The following is a 19092-nucleotide window of genomic DNA, read 5'->3' as shown; positions in this document are numbered from 1 at the left end:
TAAGAAAAATATTCACCTATAAACAAATACAGGTATCAGCAAAGAAAGAGAGAATGAGGTGGGGAGGGAAAGGAAAGTGACAGAAAAAGAAATATCAGATAAGTACACAGATTTCCAAGTTGGACATTCTTCACCTTAAGCCATTGAACATACCTGCAGCTCCTGGGCAATCTGTTCTACTTTCAATTCTAATGCCTTATAACTTTCAAGAAGAGCGTTCTTCTCTGTTTTAAGTTTTTCATTTTCTTCAATCAGTTTCTGGTCCTGCTTAATTTTTGCCAGGCTGACATTAGATCCTAAATTGAAGTCACCAACAGCCAAACTTTCCCTATAAAAACAAATTCATTTATTAAAAACAAAATGCATAAGACTGACAGAGATAAGTTATCTTGGGCTTTTTATGGCACAATATATCTGAACATTAATTTTGAAAACTAAAATCTTTACCTAGTTCACAATATTAAAAAATAATTTAACGCAAACAAGATTTTATAACTGAAGTTGTCATTCAAAAACAATGCCTCTAATTCTCAAAGAAAATATATTCCAGCTTCTTCACAGCACTATTGACTAAAGAGAACAAAGTAAAAAGCATTTCTGTATTAGTTTTTTTTTTCCAATCCCTCCTCCCTGTTAGCTCCCCACCCTATATGATAGTTTAGCTCCTAAAGCATTAACAGGATCCTATCAAACAGCTACATCTTCCAAGGTACAGCATCATGGCTTGAACCAGGATATAGAAGAATGTTTTGATACAGATGAATATCAAATCTAGCTTTCCGCTTAAAATTGGTAATTCAAAATTATCTAAGAAGTAAACTATCTGGAATAATCAAATTCCATCAAAAGTTTTTACAGAAGAGCGAGCCTCACTTTTGTTTTAAAAAAAAAAAAAAAGTAAAGGCAATTACCTGAAACTCTTTAAAATATTCCTAAAGCCACAGGAAAAATTTCAAATCTTATCTGAAATTCTGGCTTTGCCTGAATAACTCAGATTCAGAAGCAGATTTTTATTTTTGATAAGTGTATTCAAAAGAGTTGGCATGAAAAATTGGTATGTAAACTTTTAAATAATTCAGGAATTATTTTTCTTTCAAAATAGCTTTTAATGAAAAAAGATCGCTGCTAAAGCAGATAGGAATATATTTGAGAAAAACAGAAATATCAGCAACACCCCTAAAATCACTGACACAGTTAAGGATTCCAAAAGCCTAAGCCTTAATTAACTTCTATTCTACTATGACAGGGACCTCTACCATGAATTAGAAATTAGTAAAGACTATATTTATTCTTACTTTGCAAATGTCATAGGGTTTCCTGAATCATTTTCATTCTTCAAGTCAAGTGTCAGCTTCCCACTTAAACGTCCCTTGGGTCTACCGAAAGTTGACTGGTTTGATCTATGCCCCCACAAAGGAATGGGGCTTTTGAGGTTCCTTAGAACAAGTTGACCAGGATCCGATTTATTTTCCTCACAGATGTCAGTTCTGGAAGTGAGTTTGCATTTTTCTGCAAATCCTTTCTTAAACACCTCTTCCCCTATATCCACACTGCCATACTCAGCCTGAGCAATAACTGTTCCATCTTGAGAGGTTGCTTTAATTTTCATTTTTATTTCCTTTTCAAAAATCAAGCTCCCCAAAAAGGTTCTGCCCTAAGAAAAAAGAAAACATAAACCAGCTACATTAACATGTTTCTCTTCCCTTATTTTGTTTCTACTCATTTTTTCCAAGCATCATGTATTTTCATTCTAAAATATCTCTATATATACAAAGGTCATACCTTGTTGTTGGCTATATGCAAATATACATATGAATGTATTCCAATTACATACTTGCTAAAATGAAGTAGCTAGCGCTAAATACTTGTATAGGCAGCCATACTTATAAATCTAAAAATGTATACTAAGTAAATATCCTAGAATAGTTCCCAGCAGATTTACACTGACTACTTTGGCCCCAAATAAATATAATGGTATCCTGAAAAGCAATAGCACATAAAAATCAATCTCTGAGGCCAGGCGCAGAGGCTCACGCCTGTAATCCCAACACTTTGGAAGGCCAAAGTGGGTAGATCACTTGAGGCCAGGAGTTCAACACTAGCCTGGCCAACGTGGTGAAATCCTGTCTCTAAATACCAAAAACATCAGCCAGGTATGGTGGTGAGTGCCTGTAGTCCCAGCTATTCATGAGGCTGAGGCATGAGAATTGCTTGAACCCAGGAGGCAGAGGTTGCAGTGAGCTGAGTTTGCACCACTGCACTCCAGCCTGGGTGACAGAGCAAGACTCTGTCTTTAAAAAAAAAGATAAAAGAAAAAGAATCTGATATCTAGAAAAGGTACTCAATTTTACAAAACTGTAAAAGCTTTAGAGGGAGAGTCAGGGACTCCTGTTTTACAGTAAGATAAGAGCAGAAGTAAAAAAACACAAACTGAAAACACAAAATAAGAACAAATTATTTAAAAATCAACTAACTGAAATTATAAAATGTGAGGTATTCAAATACATATTCAAAACTCTTTTTTTTTTTTCTTTTTTAGACAGAGTCTAAGTCTGTCACACAGGCTGGAGTGCAGTGGCACAATGTCAGTTCATTGCAACCTCCGCCTCCCTGGTTCAAGCAATTTTTCTGCCTCAGCCTCCTAAGTAACTGAGACTACTGGTGCACACCACCATACCCAGCTAATTTTTTTGTAATTTTAGTAGAGATAGGGTTTCACCATGTTGTTAGAGCTGGTCTCAAACTCCTGACCTCAAGTGATCCACCCACCTGGGCCTCCCAAAGTGCTGAGATTACAGGCGCGAGCCACTGCGCCTGGCCATCTATATTCAAAACTCTCTCAGACTTTTGCTTAAGAGGGCTACAACTGTACAACTGGCATATGAGAAACTAGGTGCTTGCTAACCTTGAGCTATTGAATATCCATCAACGGAACTAAGCACAGATATACCTAACAAATATTTGGGATTAGAAGGTATCTTGAGACTTAATTTTAATAAGAACTTGTCTACTCCTCCATAAAACTGTAATTCCTAAAATTACTTTAACACAATCTAACCACTCTTCCCAAATGTCCCTAGGTTACAGTGCATACTATAATAGAAATTAAAAGCAAGTATTCTTCTTCAGAATATACAAAGCATAAATTTAAAATTCAAATATTTAGCCAGCTGCAGTGGCTCATGCCTATAATCCCAGCACTTTGGAGGCCAAGGCGGGCAGATCACTTGGGTCAGGAGTTTGAGACCAACCTGACCAACATAATGAAACCCCGTCTCTAATAAAAATACAAAAATAGCCAGACATTGTGGCGGGTGCCTGAAATTCCAGTTATCAGGAGGCTGAGGCAAGAGAATCACTTAAACCTGAGAGGTGGAGGTTGCAGTGAGCCGCTATCACAACTCTGCAGTAAGCTGAGATCACATCATTGCTCTCCAGCCTGGGTGACAGCGAGACTTCATCCCAAATAAAAAACCAAAATGTATAAATATTTTGTGTGTGTAAAATATATACATACACACACACACACACACACAAACACAAACTGTTTATATACATTACCACCAATAAAGAATCTATGAAACATACAAAAACATTCTCAGCAGCAGTTTATTCATTCAGTTCTAAAATTAACTTTTTTAAATGTATTTTTCCCCCTTGATTCATGTGTGTTTCAACCAACATATATCTGTTCATCTTACTATGAAAAGAACAATAGACTTGAGTTCTAGGCCTAGCTCCTTCCTAATTAGGTTCATGACTTGAAGTCATTTAATTATTATAGAATACAATTTCCCTATTTATAAAATAAAGTGAGAGCAGATAATATTCTAAGATTTGTAAACTTAAGATTTTAGAGTTTTAGCCATGCAAGAAATCCAAAACAAGGCTCCCCAACCTTGGTCAAAGCATTTAAAGAAGAAAGTAACAAATTTTAGATTCTAAACCAAAAACACAGGGTGTAATTTTCTAATGTCTATACTTCATGTTTATAAAAGCTGAGTCTTAAGTACAGAAATGTTTCTTACAAGTAACTATAAAGCAGACAAAACTATACCCAACACACCCACAAGATTCTCAAGGGAAAACAGAGGCAAATATGTTACCAAATTTTAATTTTTTATAATGCTTACAAGGATTTAATTGTTTTCCACATGAGCCACTTGAGCTGCTCTTACAAATAACAAGTACAAACTTGATTATTTGCAATGTACTATCTCCTCTCACGAGCATTACCATTCACCAAAGGAATCATTACTATACAACAGATTTTAAAAGAGGTAGGATTCCTGTAAGACTACCCCCAAAATTATTATCAGATACGTTCCAGAATTAGATTACCAACCTAAAATTCGTGGAAATGAATATAAACCAGAATCCACGTGAGCAAAACATCCACTGCCAATTACTACATCAAACAGTATGGGCCTCTGCCAAATGATAAAATCTTATTAATTATAACCCCATTAATTTCGTATTTGTGGTATTTATGGCCAGGACTAGGTTAAAGGTCACTTTTATTTAATAAATGCTTTCCCAAAACAATTATAGAAATAACTGTATTCATTATTTTCTCCATCATATAAGAGACTATCCTTGGCCATACACAGTGGTTCACGCTTGTAATCCCAGCACTTTGGGAGGCTGAGGTGGGAAGATCACCTGAAGTCAGGAGTCTCAGACTAGGCTGGTCAACAGTGAAATCCCATCTCCACCAAAAATACAAAAATTAGCCAGGCTTGATGGTGCAGGTCTGTAATCCTAGCTACTCAGGAGGCTGAGGCAGGAGAATTGCTTGAACCAAGGAGACAGAGGCTGCAGTGAGCCAAGATCATGCTACTGAACTCCAGCCTGGGCAACAGAGGAAGACACCGTCTCAAAAAAAAAAAAAAAAAAAGGGACTATCCTGTTAAACATATACATCAGAAGAAACTACTTACATACATATGTATGTCATTCCTATCTGTTCAATGTTTACTCAGCAAAGATGAGCAAAAAGATATAATTGCTTTCTAATTATAATTCCTATTTTTCACTAATTTATACAGACTTTTATATTAAAGTAAGATTTAACTATACTTACATTTTGTTCAAAGCACAGAGTTTTACTTTCATTAGGAAAAATATTTAAAATCTGTGACTTGCCTGATCAAAATGGGTAACTTCTTGATTTGAAGGAATTTGTAGTCCCCAAAGTTTATACTTTTTGGCAACACTAGAAAATTGCAGCTCCAAAGGAATTTCAACTATATCAGATCGATTGAGAATTTCAGTATTTCCATAGTCAATGTATCTCACCAGACACTGGAAAAAATAAGAGACAAATACTAATACTAAACCTAGCTTAAATATTTCTAAAGAAACCACCAATTTGCTGTTCTCTGTTAATGCTGTGTCAATTACCTGTATATCAAAATAGCATTTTTGTCTCAAAATGACAGAATGCATTCAGAAATAGATCTCTAAGAATGCATTCAGAAATAGATCTCTAATATTCTTCAAAATTAAAAAAAAAATGTCCATAGTCCATGAATTACAGTGATTTCTTTAGTTGCTCCTAGTTAAATTCCAATAGGACCGTTTCTTATTTAGGTGCATTTGTTTTTTTTTAGACAATTGGTATTTTAAATAAATATCAGCCTATGAAGCTTATGGCCCTCTCCTATCTCTCCTAATGTTAAAATCAATCAACATTCAATTCAATTTCAAGTTGGAAAGAATAAAATCTGAAAAGAAAGGCAAAGTTATCAAACTTCCTTTGATACAGTTAAACTCACTCCAAGCACACCATGCTAACTAATCAAATTCACTGCCCTTACCTCCAGCTCCACATCTGTTTAAAAAGTAATAAAGAAAAATACTTATTACAAGATCAAACATCATGTTGCCCTTCAATTTAAAAAATTAAAGCCAACTGAAAAACAAATGCAAAATATCATCTCCAGTTGTCAAATTATGGGAGAAAGGTCAATTAGAAAGTTCCATTCCAAGAAAATAAACCATTATCTATGACAGCAGAAAATGAGACTTTTTTTTAAACCAAGCTATTCAAAGTATTAATCAAATTACTGTAGCTTACCACCTTTCTACACCAAGAAAAAAAATTTATAAAACACATATATTTTTAATTTTTTCTCTTTTATCCTTAGTGACTTTCCCAGGTTCAGTGAAAACATATGTAAGTACAGAAAGCAGGTGTAGAAAAAATGCTAAAGGAAATCCTACAGAGAAGCTTTCGCACAGCCTGAAATATACAACTGTCACCAAACAGCTATTCAGAATTCTCTCTCTCTAAATCACCTTAAAAATCTTCTATGAAATCACAATGTAAAAGAAAAAAATAGCTTAACACAAAGAATACATACCACATTTAACCCAGGCATAAGAAAGAGGCAAGCTAATCATTATTATTAACAATATTCACATCAACTAAGTAAAAGATATACCTAACTTCAGAAGGATCAATCAAAATGTTCTCCTCCTACTCACAAAGCTTAATAGAATGAACATCTAAAAGTTACTCATTAGCAAGAACCAAATATAATTATTAAGAACTAAGGTAGGCAGGGCACAGTGGCTCATTCCTGTAATCCCAGCACTTTTGGAGTCTGAGGCAGGCGGAGCACCTGAGATCAGGAGTTCAAGACCAGCCCGGCCAATACAGTGAAACCCATCCCTACTAAAAACACAAAATTTAACCAGTGTGGTCATGGGCACCTGTAATTCCAGCTACACAGGAGACTGAGGCAAGAGAATAGCTTGAACCTGAGAGGGGGAGGTTGCAGTGAGCCAACATCATACCACTGCACTCCAGCCTGGGCAACAGAGAAAAAGTCCGTCTCAAAAAAAAAAAAAAAAACCTGAGGTAATAAGAACTAGTCACCAAAAATAACCTACGCATTATGTAATCTATTCTTGAATAATCTGAGGTGATTTTAAAAAGACTTGTTTTTTAGCAGTTAATATCTTTTTTGTTTTAATCACTAACCCAGGTATCACTACTATGAATAAGCAATGAAGGGCTAAATAAGCATCAAATTTTGGAACCACAATAAATATTTCTCAAAGCAAAAAAAACTGAACATTTAATTTCCTGCCTTTTCATCACTGATGATTTTCAGTACTTTGCATCTGTACCAACACTTATCTTCAGAAAATAATCCACCATAAATCTACAAAGAAAAAAGAAAGCAAAATTACTTAGCATTTTAATGAAGTATAAAGCAGATGAATAGATCAGAATAAAAGTTAGCACTTTAGCTCTTACTATATGTCAATAAGTACTTTATATATAACTTATTTAATTCTCACAATCCTATGAGGCAGGTGCTCTGTTTATGCCACTATGTACCCAAAGACATAAACTAATAAACTGCAGAACTTCAGAGTTCAAACTTCTGACTTCAGAGTTCATTATGCTATTTGCATCTCCAAAAAAAGGAGGGTGAGGGGTATAAAAGCAAAAAACTTTTAAGGCACAAGTATCAAACACTTAAAATCATACTATTATAATGTCTGAAGACATAATTGGTACAATTTTTTAACATAAGCATGTCAAGGGCATGCCATGTAAGTTTAACTCTCAGCTACAGTGGAATCTGTATTTCCTACCAACCAAGAAAGATTTCACACTTTTTACTTTATGTATAAGAACATTAGTGCTATTAAGTAGATAAAACTAAATTAGATAATATCTTTAATACTGAACTTTATTTTATATTTATATTTCAGTTGAATGATATTTAATAAAAAAGAGAAAAATTTATGTAATTTTGATCATTTTCTTTTTTTTGAGACAGGATCTCACTCTGTTACCAGGGCTGGAGTGCAGTGGAGCGATCATGGCTCTCTGCAGACTCAACCTCCCCAAGCTCAGGTGATCCACCTCAGTCCCCAGGATAGCTGGGACCACAGGCACGAACCGCCATGGCTGGGTTAATTTTTGTATTTTTTTTTTTTTTTTTTTGTAGAGGCAACATCTCACCATGTTGCCCAGGCTTGTCTTTCATTTTCTCAGCCTTAGCACTACCACCATTTGGGACTAGATGAGTCTGTATTTAGTACCAGAGTAGGGCTGTCCTCTGTCCTGTGCCTTCTAAGATGTTTACCAACATCCCTTCTGGCCTGTACACACTAGATGTCAGTAGCACCACTTCCAGTTGTGACAAGCAAAAATATGTCCCAACACTGTCAAATGTCTCCTAAAGGTGTGCTATGATTTGGATGGATAGCATCTGGATCTCACCCATCAAATTTCATGTTAAAATCTGATTCCCAATGTTGAAGGTAGGGCTTGGGAGGAGGTGTTTACACAGTGGGGGCAGATCGCTAAAAATGGCTTGGTGACATTCTCGTGGAAGTGAGTGAGTTCTCACTCATAGTTCCTAAGAAAACTGGTTATTGAAAAGAGCCTGGTACCTCCTCCTCTCTCTGCTTCCTCTCTCACCATGTAATCTACAGACACTGGTTCCTCTTCACCTTTCACCATTTGTGGAAGCACCCTGAATCCCTTGTTAGAGTTGTATAAAAAGCAAAAAACTGGCCTGGCACAGTGGCTCACACCTGTAATCCCAGCACTTTGGGAGGCTGAGGCAGGTGGATCACAAGGTCAAGAGATTGAGACATCCTGGTCAACATAGTGAAGCCTCATCTCTACTAAAAATATAAACATTAGCTGGGCATGATGATGCACACCTACCCCAGCTACCCAGGAGGCTGAGGCAGGAAAATCACTTGAACTGGGGAGGTTTAGGTTGTAGTGAGCCAAGGTTACGCCACTGCTCTGTCCAGGCTGGCAACAGAATGAGACTCCGTCTCAACAAAAATAAATTAAACAACAAAAAACTTTATTTAAAAGACACAAGCATCAAACACTTAAAATCATACTATTATAATGTCTGAAGACATAATTGATACAATTTTTTAATAACATAAACATGCTAAGTATATGCCACTTAAGTCTAACTCTCAACTATACCATGTTGGAGCTATGCTTTTTGTACAGCCTACAGAAGCAGAAGCCAAAATAACCTCTTTTCTTTATAAATTACCCAGTCTCAGGTATTCCTTTACAGTAACAAAAATGGAGTAAGACATGATTGGATTGGGGAGGGTACAAAAATCACTAAAGGTTGATAACTACTTTTTTTGAGATAAGGTTTTACTCCGTTGTGCAGGCTGAAGTACAGTAGCATGATCATAGCTCACTGCAGCCTCAAACTTTTGTGCTCACATGATCCTCCTACCTCAAAATATCTGGGACTACAGGCACACACACGCCATACCTACCTAGCCTTTTTTTTTTTTTTTTTTTTTTGGAAAAATAGGGTCTCACTATGTTGCCCAGACTGATTCTAACTCCTGGCCTCAAGTGATCCTCCTGCCTTGGCCTCCCAAAGTGCTGGAATTACAGGCATGAGCCACCATGCCTGGCCTTAACCACTTTAAGTCATACATTCTCAACTGGGGCAATATCCCTAAGGGGATGAAAAGTAGTTCTCATAGGGAGGTGGAAATCTTAAATAATACAATGGTCTGTAGGCCTCCAAAGTTCAACCCTACTGATAACATAGTGATCACAGACTATACATCTGCAGTATTAAAATATCTTAAAGGGAGAAGGCCCATTAGGCCATTAGGGAGAAAACAAGTCCCAAAATGCTCCTTAGGAGGGAACAATGGAAAAAACAACTGAAGAACACTGCTTTAAGTTATAGAGTATAAAATTAATTTCAACGTATCATTCTGAACTAGGACAAATCCACAGATTTATTTTATAAAACCTAAACATCAAACCTATTCACCAAAATAATAAAGTACACATAAATTCTGACGAACAAATAAATAAATAACAATTCAAATGCTACAAGGGGTAAGTGTATTCAATTCATACTTAACTTTGGTTTCCTCAGCTAACATTCAACAACTAAAGGGCAAAAGAGAGCCATAATGGTATGGTATGTCTCCCAACCCTCTTACTTCATTTTCTGGCAAGCAAACAGGTAGTAGCAAAAATAAGTGACAATCAACAGGCCTATATCAATTTTAATCCCTGCAAAAGATCGCATCATCTTTAATTAAGGCTTTGTAATAACATTACAAAATGAGTAACAATTTGGAATAAGGTAAGCGACAGAAATGTAATGGTTTATTGCAAACCAGTTGAGGCAGGGCTGGGGACACTTGTGTCCAGGAATAGAGCTGGTACTCAATGAAGTGAAGACTCTGAAGTTCTTGGCCCTGTTAGTGTAATACAACCATCAAAACATGCAAATCTATCCCAGATAGACTTGTCTGTCCTCAGGACATAATGAGAACTATATATTCACTCTCATTGTGCCTGGGCCCAATCTTCTCCTCCCACAGCTCCATTCTTCACAGCCTATGACCCTCCTACATGGTGGCAAGGAGAGAACCGTTTAGATCACTAAGGAAAACTGACAAAGTACAATCCATTTAAGAATAATCAGAAGTGGCTGATTAATCACTTATAATCAGATGCCTACTACTGATGCTAGTTTAAAATTTGTGATAATATAATTAATTTTATATTCAATAGAAGAAAGGGGCATGTCTTAATTTATAACAATATTAAACATAGTCACAGATCAAGCGCAGTGGATCACACCTGTAATCCCTCCCTTAAAAAATTTTTTTTTTAATTTAGGAATGCTTGCCAATTTAAAAAAAAGAAAATTAAAAGAAATAAAGATCTACTACAATTTGTTCATTTTTCTAAACAGGGTAACAGTTAAGAAGACAGGTTCTGTGGGTTTCTATATTTGATCTACCACTAATTAGCTAGTGACTTTCATAAAGTTAACCTGGCTGTGCCTCAATTTCAAAAAAAAGGTGTAAAAAATAACAACATCTGCCTCATAAGGATGCTGTGAGCATTAAATGAATGAGAGCATGCAAAATACTTAGCACTACTACTATGGTATTATATAAAGGACATTTAGTTAATCTTCAGTTTTGCCTACTAGCTGCAATGAGTATCTCGGTACAGACATCTTTGTCTACTTATAGAAATGCCCCAGGGTAAATTATTGGCAGAGAATCTGATGCACTCAAGATTATAGGTACCTATTATATTGAAAAAGATGGCTAATACCCATATATAGTCACTTGATTTAAAACAAAAATGCCAAAAAAAAAAAAATGCCAATACAATTTAGCAAAGAGAAGATGCTCTTTTCAATAAATAGTGCTGGTATAACTGGATATCCACATGGAAAAATACTGAAGTTTATCTCTAACTCTTACCATAATCAAAAAATTTACTGGAGGTCACCCCAGCCCTAAATGCAAAAGGTAAAAACTTCTAGAGAAACAGACAGACAGACAGACAGACAGAGACAGAGACACACACACACACACACACACACACACACACACACACACAAAATGTATCTATGACCTTGGGGTAAGTATAGCAGTCTTAAATGGGAAACAAGCACATACCAAAAATAGAAAAATTAATAAATTTCAAATAATATCAAGAAAATGAGTTGGTAGGCCACAGACTAAAAGATATTAGTAATACATATAAAAGACAAAGGATATGTACAGCAATATATATAAAAGACAAAGGATTTATCAAGAATATGTAAGGGCTGGGCACAGTGATTCCATGAATCTCAGCACTTTCAGAGGCTAAGGTAGAAGACCTGATTGAGCCCAGGAGTTTGAAACGAGCCTGGGCAACATTAATGCGTCTCGTCTCTACAAAAAAATAAAAATAAAAACATTAGCCAGGTACTGGTGGCACAGGCCTGTACTCCCAGCTACTTGGGAGGTTGAGGTAGGAGGACTGCTTGAGCCCAGGAGATTGAAACCAGCCTGGTCAACATAGCGAGGGCTCATCTCTACATAAAATTTAGAAAATAGCTAGGCATGGTAGCACACACCTTCAGTTCTAGCTACCTGGAAGGCTAAGGTGGGAGGATCACTTGAGCGCAAGAGGTTGAGAATGCAGTGAACTGTGATCACACCACCGCACTCCAGCCTGGGCGACAAGAGACCCCATCTCAAAAAATACATAAAAAGTATACAGAGAGGTCAGGTCCCGCCACTCCGCTCCCCTTGGCAGCAGCAGCGGCAGCGGCAGTGGCCATTCTGTTGCTGTGGTAGAGGCGGTGTCCAGCTGCCGCAGACCCCACCAAGTCCTAGCACCTGGCCTCCTCACTGCTGCAGAGGACTGGACCAACTGCTGCACCACAAATCCTTTTGGAATAAATCATGGGATTGAACCTCATTCAGATGTGGTAGAATAAGCCAAGGAAAAACTGGAGAGCTTCATCAAAAATCATGACAGCTTTGATAATCAGCTCCTAGACCTAGACTATCCATCTAAGAGGCTACAAGGCAAGGCTAGGTCATCCTGATCTCTTGGCAGCTTACCTAAGGAATTATATGCGCTAGTTGACAAGGCTCTGCCGTCAATAAAATCATCTATCCATCTGAAGATGAAGATATTCCAACATGCATCTTAAAGAAAACCACTAATATTTGAGTTCTGTGAACCTGCATTTGTCATCAGTAGTTGCTTCCAGATAGCATCTGACAGTCATCAGTATGATCGAACTTACTGTGGAGCTGGAGTCCAGAAAGACCATGAAGATATTACTACAAGTTGGAGGCACATTAGTCATGCCTGCAGAGGATCAGTTAACACAGAACTAGACAAAACACTTGGGAAATAAAAAATATCCTGGTTGTGTCATTTGCTCCACTTGTGCAACCAAGTAAGAATGATCATGGCAAACCAGATTCTGTGCGACTCCCTCTCTGTGCTGTCAGGAATCTATAGGACTTGGCTAATATTTACATTCGATCCACACTTAGAAATTTCATAAATGATGAGATGCAAGCCAAGGGGATTCCTCAAAGGGCCCCACCCAAAAGGAAAAGAAAGAAGAGTTAAACAGAGATTAACACTTACGTATTTGTGGGTCATCAGCTTATTCCTCAGCCTCTAGACAGCAGGGAGGATGAGAAAATGGAAGAAGGTAACAAAGAACAGGAAAAAGATCATAGTGAAGCAATGAAGCCAGAGGAGCCACCTCAAAATTTACTGAGAGAAAAAATCGTGAAGCTGCCTCTCCCTGAATCTTTAAAAGCATATTTGACATATTTTAGAGACAAATAATTTAGATCAAGAAGAAAGAATTCCTGATAATTCCTTTAGTCTAAAAAATGCAGTGTTTTTTAGGAGTTAAAAGAGAGAATTATTTATTTCATCAGAGCAAATTATAGTAGAAAAAAGTATAACTTGTTACTGTCAGTAACAAAAATAATGTAAAAGAATCCCTTCTATAAACTCTATTTTTCTTTAAATCTTGGGAAAAAATGCTATTTTTAGCTCAGATTGATTCAAAGTGGAATGCAACAGTAGTCAGGACTTCTGTTCTATAAATCCTTTTCTGATTCTTTCCAGATTTGTAGTGGTAAAAGTTAGATTTAATTTTATGTAAAGTTTAAATAATTGTCAAGCTTACATGATCTTAACTGCAGGTGTTTGCATTTCCTCTATGAAAACTTTAATAAGGAAATCAAATGCTTTATAAACCTATTTACCTTGTTTTTGTTGCAGTCACTGTTGCTGGGTTGCTGTACATATTATATTCCAGGCAATTGCGTGTGCCTAATACCAATACATAATATTGAATAATTTAGCTTTTAAAATCCCACAAATTTTATATAATTTTACAGCCCAGCTACTTCTGCTTTGTATCTCTTGCCTGAATCTGCTTCTCTCATAGAGAGTTTAAGAGCACAGCAAGTGAATTATTAAAATAGAAAGTATATACTTAATACAACTCTTATTTTGTATGGACCTTTTACATTTTCAGTATTTTTTTAAATGAGGTTATCTTAACTCTCTAGCATTTTAAAAGCATATTTAGAATTTTTTTTCTGTAGTTCACTGTATAAAGTATTTGGTTAAAAAAAAAAACATTGTTACGTGTGAATCGATAGGACACAATGAGTGAATGAACATGAGTGATGGCCACTTTCCTGGCTGGCTCTAAGTAGCAGGGAAAATCTGATCAGCAGATACACTTTAGCAAATGGAACTTCTAATTTATCTGAGTATTTATCTTTGACAAGGTAGGGCTGAGCTTGCCTACATTTGCTTTGGATCTTTCTAGTATAAGAAATATTCACAGAAATTGTATGTAGTTACCCTTTGTTTTGAAAATCCTGTTCAGAATCATACAGTAATCTTTGGGACCCATACCATGTTCATTTCACTTCTTCCCATATTTTTGTGTTTCTTTTGGTAAAATTATAATGGTATTTTTACTTAATATCACACTTAAACGATCCATCATTTGAGCTTCATTGTAGCTTATCAGTGACAAAAAGTCAGTAATTGTCATTGTTTGTTTTCCTAGTAAGGCCTGAAAACAGGCATTCCTTGTTAAGAAAGTGTACAATATAACATATTTACTAGTGTTACATGGATTATTACATGGATTTTCTTAAAGGGAAAAATTTGAGAGTATCACAAACTACCACCAGCAGTTATTACAGTAGTTGCTCAGATTTTGTTCAGGAAGCCCAATCAATTTATAGTAAAAGGATTATTACATCTCTGCTAAGATTCAGATATTGCCTCAAAAATCTCAGCTCCAATAATTCCACACATCTAAAAACAAATGTTTGTACTCATCTAAGCATGAAATTATCCCAAGTAAGTGAGGATATTTTAGTAATGTGAAAGACACTTTCATGGAAGGTGTTTGTTTTATACAAGTGGGTGGGGTGGTGGAATTGGGGGTATTTCTACAGGTATTCTTAGATGATTACTGAAATGCCCCATCTCATTTCTATCTAGGAAAGAAAAAATCAGTTTCATACTGTTGTCATCTATCAGAAATGTTCATTTTATTTTAAATGTTGCTTTAGAAGTTTAATCTTGAGTTTGTGGTGACCACATATTTGTACCTGGAAAACCAGGGTACAGTTACCATCTGTCCCATTCCCCCTACTTTATTTGGTTGGAGTTACTGTTTAGACACGCAAAGACACATATTCTTGAATAATGATTTTACCATTTAGGAGAGAGTTTTTGTTAAGGATATATTTGAAGATTGGCTTTTCATACTGTCTTTCATTCTTTGGCCTTGGCAAAGTGTACAATAGATATTCATGATTATTGCATATTTTTTGTTACTAAAATCTATTTTTTATGTTTTTAAATGCATTCAATTTTACAGTTGTGACTTTATCACTGACTTTAACAGGCAGAATTAAAAAATGAAAAATAAAGTTAAAAACACATGCAGAATGCCTTATGCCTACAAATCAATCAAGACAAATAACCTAATTTAAAAATGGGGAAAAGATGTGAATAGGTACTTCACAAAAGACCTAGAAAAGGGCTAATAAAAATACTGAAACACTCTTAACCTCAGCATACTAACAATGCAGGGGCTTGAGAGGACATAGAGGAACTACAACTCTCATAAATTGCTGATAAGGATGTAAACTGGTTCAACACTTATGCAAAGCTGTTTAAATTTCATAGCAGTTTCATTCAGAGAAGTCGAAAACTGCAAAAATTCCAAATGCCCATCAAAGGAAAACAGATCAACAAATTGTGTTATATTTGTACAATGAATGCTACATAGCTTAAAAAAGAACAGACTACCAATACACACACTATAATGAATCTCAGAAATTATGTTGAACAAAAGAAGCCAGATACATACAATTAAGTATATATTGCATGATTTAAGAACAGACAAATAAATCTATAGTGACAGAATCTGAACACTGGTTATACCTCTGCTAGAGAAACTATTAACAATTGACTGAGAAGGGGGCCAAGGGAATTTTCTGCAATTATGGAACCCTATGCTGATCTGGATGGTGGTTAAATGGATACGTACACATGTAAAAATTCACCAAGCTATATATTTAGGATCTTAAGAGGCACATACCTTACTGTATAAAAGTTATACCTCAGTAAAAAAACAAAAAAGACAGCCAAATTGTTCTACATAAAGACGCATGTTAGAGATTTTTTATGAATCAAAGTCAAAGGCAAGGAATCTATTTTGTTCACCACTGCATACTTAACACTTAATACAGTGCCAGGTACATGGCAGACAGTGCATATGTTTTCTTCACTTTTGTTTTTTTGGCTAGAATAGTGTGTAGCTTTTAATTCTACTTTTTCCTATATTAAACTGTAGTAAACTATACATAACATAAAATTTACTATCTTGACCACTGTTAAGTGTATAGTTCAGTAGCATTACACATTCACATTGTTTTGCAACCTGTGCTACCATCCACCTCCGTAACTCTTTTCATCTTGTAAAACTGAAACTCTACACCCATTAATCAACAGCTCCCCATCCCCAATCTTCCCCCAATCCCTGGTAACCATCATTCACTTTTTCTGTCTCTATGATTTTGACTATTCTAAGTACTTCATAAAAGTAGAACCATAACAGTATTTGTTCTGACTGGCTTATTTTATTTAGCTAATGTCCTGAAGATTCATCTATGTTGTAGTTTATGTCAAATTTCCTTTCAATACTGAGTAATGGCCGGGCACGGTGGCTCACGCCTGTAATCCCAACACTTTGGGAGGCCGAGGCGGGTGGATCATGAGGTCAAGAGATCAAGACCATCCTGGTCAACAATGTGAAACCCCGTCTCTACTAAAAATACAAAAATTAGCTGGGCATGGTGGTGCGTGCCTGTAGTCCCAGCTACTCAGGAGGCTGAGGCAGGAGAATTGCTTGAACACAGGAGGCAGAGGTTGCGGTGAGCCAAGATCGCGCCATTGCACTCCAGCCTGGGTAACAAAAGCAAAACTCCTTCTCAAAAAAAAAAAAAAAAAACTGAGTAATATTCAGTCCATAAGTATTTTTGATTGAATAAATTTACTATAACAATAGTTTATCCAAATTCCAAAAGTCAGCCTCTTCCTTTCAAATATACCAAAGATTCCAAAAAGTAAATATCTAAGACAAAGGAAAACTGATAGGAGGAATAAAATAATTATATTCAAGAATATGGCTTACCTTCTTTGGGTCAAGACTCCCCAAAACTGAACTGGCCTGAGGACAAACTTCAGACAGTGAGCGACCAATCTTCATGATATCCTTATTTCTGCTGATACTCTAGAAAGATCAGATATAAGACTCAGGAAAATATTATTTTATAGTGTTATACACTTTAAGGTTCTACTAAGAATGATAAAAGATCTTAGGCCATTAGAAATTAAATCAAGTTCTTATGCATTTTTCCATAATTTAAATGAGTTATTTATAAATAAGAAATGAGACTAGGTCATAGAAAAAGTTTACTTCCCAATGAGTTCAAATTAGGTGCAATTCAAACAAGATACCAAATATAATTAAATCATAAGGAAAGGATTCCTTAAAGACTGATTTAATTGCAGAGCTCAAACTGGGAAATAAAAAGATGACCATGGAACATTTGATGGTGCCAGAAAGTAAAGAAATGCCCAAAAAAAAACAGCTAAGCACGGTGGCTCACACCTATTATCACAGCACTTCGGGCGCACTAAGGTAGGAAGTTCATCTTTGAGCCCAGAAGTTTGAGACCAACTTGGCAACATGGTAAAACCCTGACTTTACAAAAAATACAAAAAATTAGCCAGGCATGGTGGTGTACGCCTACAGTCCTAACTACTTAGGAAGCTGAAGTGGGAGGATCACTTGAGCCCAGAAATTTTAAGGCTGCAGTGTGCCATGATCGTGCCACTGCACTGCAGCCTTGGTGCCAGAGACTTTATCTCAGAAAAAAAAAAAAAGAACTCAAAAAATAGGACATTTTGAAGACAAGTACTAATCTGTGCTCTTCGGTGAACTTTGTCCTACTGGCCAAACCTGAATAATTTAAACAACAAAATAAATCATGATAGCATAGGATAACTCATAGAATATTCATGAGTCTGTATTAGTATAAATAATTGAATAAATGGCAGAGAAGAGACATCTTTTGCTTATGGAAGAATTCCAATTAATAAATGTAGAAGGAATGAGGAGAACAGAAAATCATTATTAGGCAAGCACTAGAGAAACAATAAAATTCATGGGTGAGAAGTTGAAGAGAAACTGGATTAGACAGCCTCAACATGTCTCCTAAAACATTCATTAATTACAAAAGAAAAAACAGTAACCTTACAGTGAAAAAACCTGGAAGGTGCCACCTTACCCAAGTGAATCAAGGTTATCATCATCAATAAGAAGGTATATCACATTATGAAACCCCAATATGATGTGCTGAGAGGACTACAATATCACTTCTGTGGAACTCTTACTAATCTATTTATAAGAAATCAAACAAACACAAATTAAAGGATACTCTACAAAATAAGCAATATTCATCAAAATGTCAAAGTCTTGAAATACAAGGAAAAATTTAGAAACATACAGAGGTTAAAGAAAACCAAGGATTACAACTAAATACAATTAGGGATTCTGTATTGGATCCTGGAATACAAAAAGACCAAAAAAAGTGCTAAAATTTAAATAAGGGCATTAGTTTAGTTAATAGCATTGTACTAATGTTAACTTCCTGCCTTTGATCATTCTACTGTGGTTATATAACACATAAGCATTAAGGGAAGCTGGGTCAAGAGTATACAGAGCCACATGCTAGCCTCTGTACTAACTTGGCAACTTGCCTGAAAGTCAAAGTTTCTTCAAAATAAATGTTAAATATATATATATATATATATTCTAAAGAAATGTACCAAAAAATATTCAATAATGCTAGAAAGAACATGATTATCTGTGATGACTGAAAAGAAGTCTGAAAGGGCAGTTCAAAGATCATGAATATCAACGTCTCTGCATAAAACAGGAAGTGAGTTTAAATTGACCCTGAGAAACATTAGAAGCAGCTTCTGTGAATAAACCCCGGGAATCAAAAATATTCCATATAATTACATTTTTTCACTATACAGACTAAAACAAATAGAAGCTCTTTTGTTTGTTTGGTGCCATCTCAGCTCACTGCAATCTCAATCTCCTAGGCCCAAACAATTCTCCCACCTCAGCCTCCCACATAGCTGGGACCACAAGCAAGCAGCACCACACC

General features: G+C 35.9%; 1 protein-coding gene and 1 pseudogene across 2 annotated transcripts in view; one reads left to right on the top strand and one right to left on the bottom strand.

Annotated features, from left to right (window-relative positions):
* The window catches only part of STK31 (serine/threonine kinase 31), a 492334-nt gene that overhangs the window by 462072 nt on the left and 11170 nt on the right, over window positions 1-19092 (bottom strand). Inside the window, exons 4-8 of one of the 2 annotated variants that reach the window (XM_074379615.1) lie at window positions 17046-17144; window positions 7098-7172; window positions 5146-5304; window positions 1296-1654; window positions 154-328 (exon numbers count right to left, since the gene is read on the bottom strand). In XM_074379615.1, the coding sequence (XP_074235716.1) occupies window positions 154-328; window positions 1296-1654; window positions 5146-5304; window positions 7098-7172; window positions 17046-17144 (867 nt within the window). Of the gene's footprint in view, window positions 1-153; window positions 329-1295; window positions 1655-5145; window positions 7075-7097; window positions 7173-17045; window positions 17145-19092 lie in introns of those variants that run through there. The other variant, XR_012512174.1, reaches the window with a different exon arrangement.
* Window positions 12616-13150, top strand: LOC104652510 (protein-L-isoaspartate O-methyltransferase domain-containing protein 1 pseudogene; annotated as a pseudogene).

The sequence above is a fragment of the Saimiri boliviensis genome, chromosome 10 (genome assembly GCF_048565385.1).
Source record: "Saimiri boliviensis isolate mSaiBol1 chromosome 10, mSaiBol1.pri, whole genome shotgun sequence".
Lineage (NCBI taxonomy): Eukaryota > Metazoa > Chordata > Mammalia > Primates > Cebidae > Saimiri > Saimiri boliviensis.
This window is presented reverse-complemented; position numbering and strand designations above follow the sequence as displayed.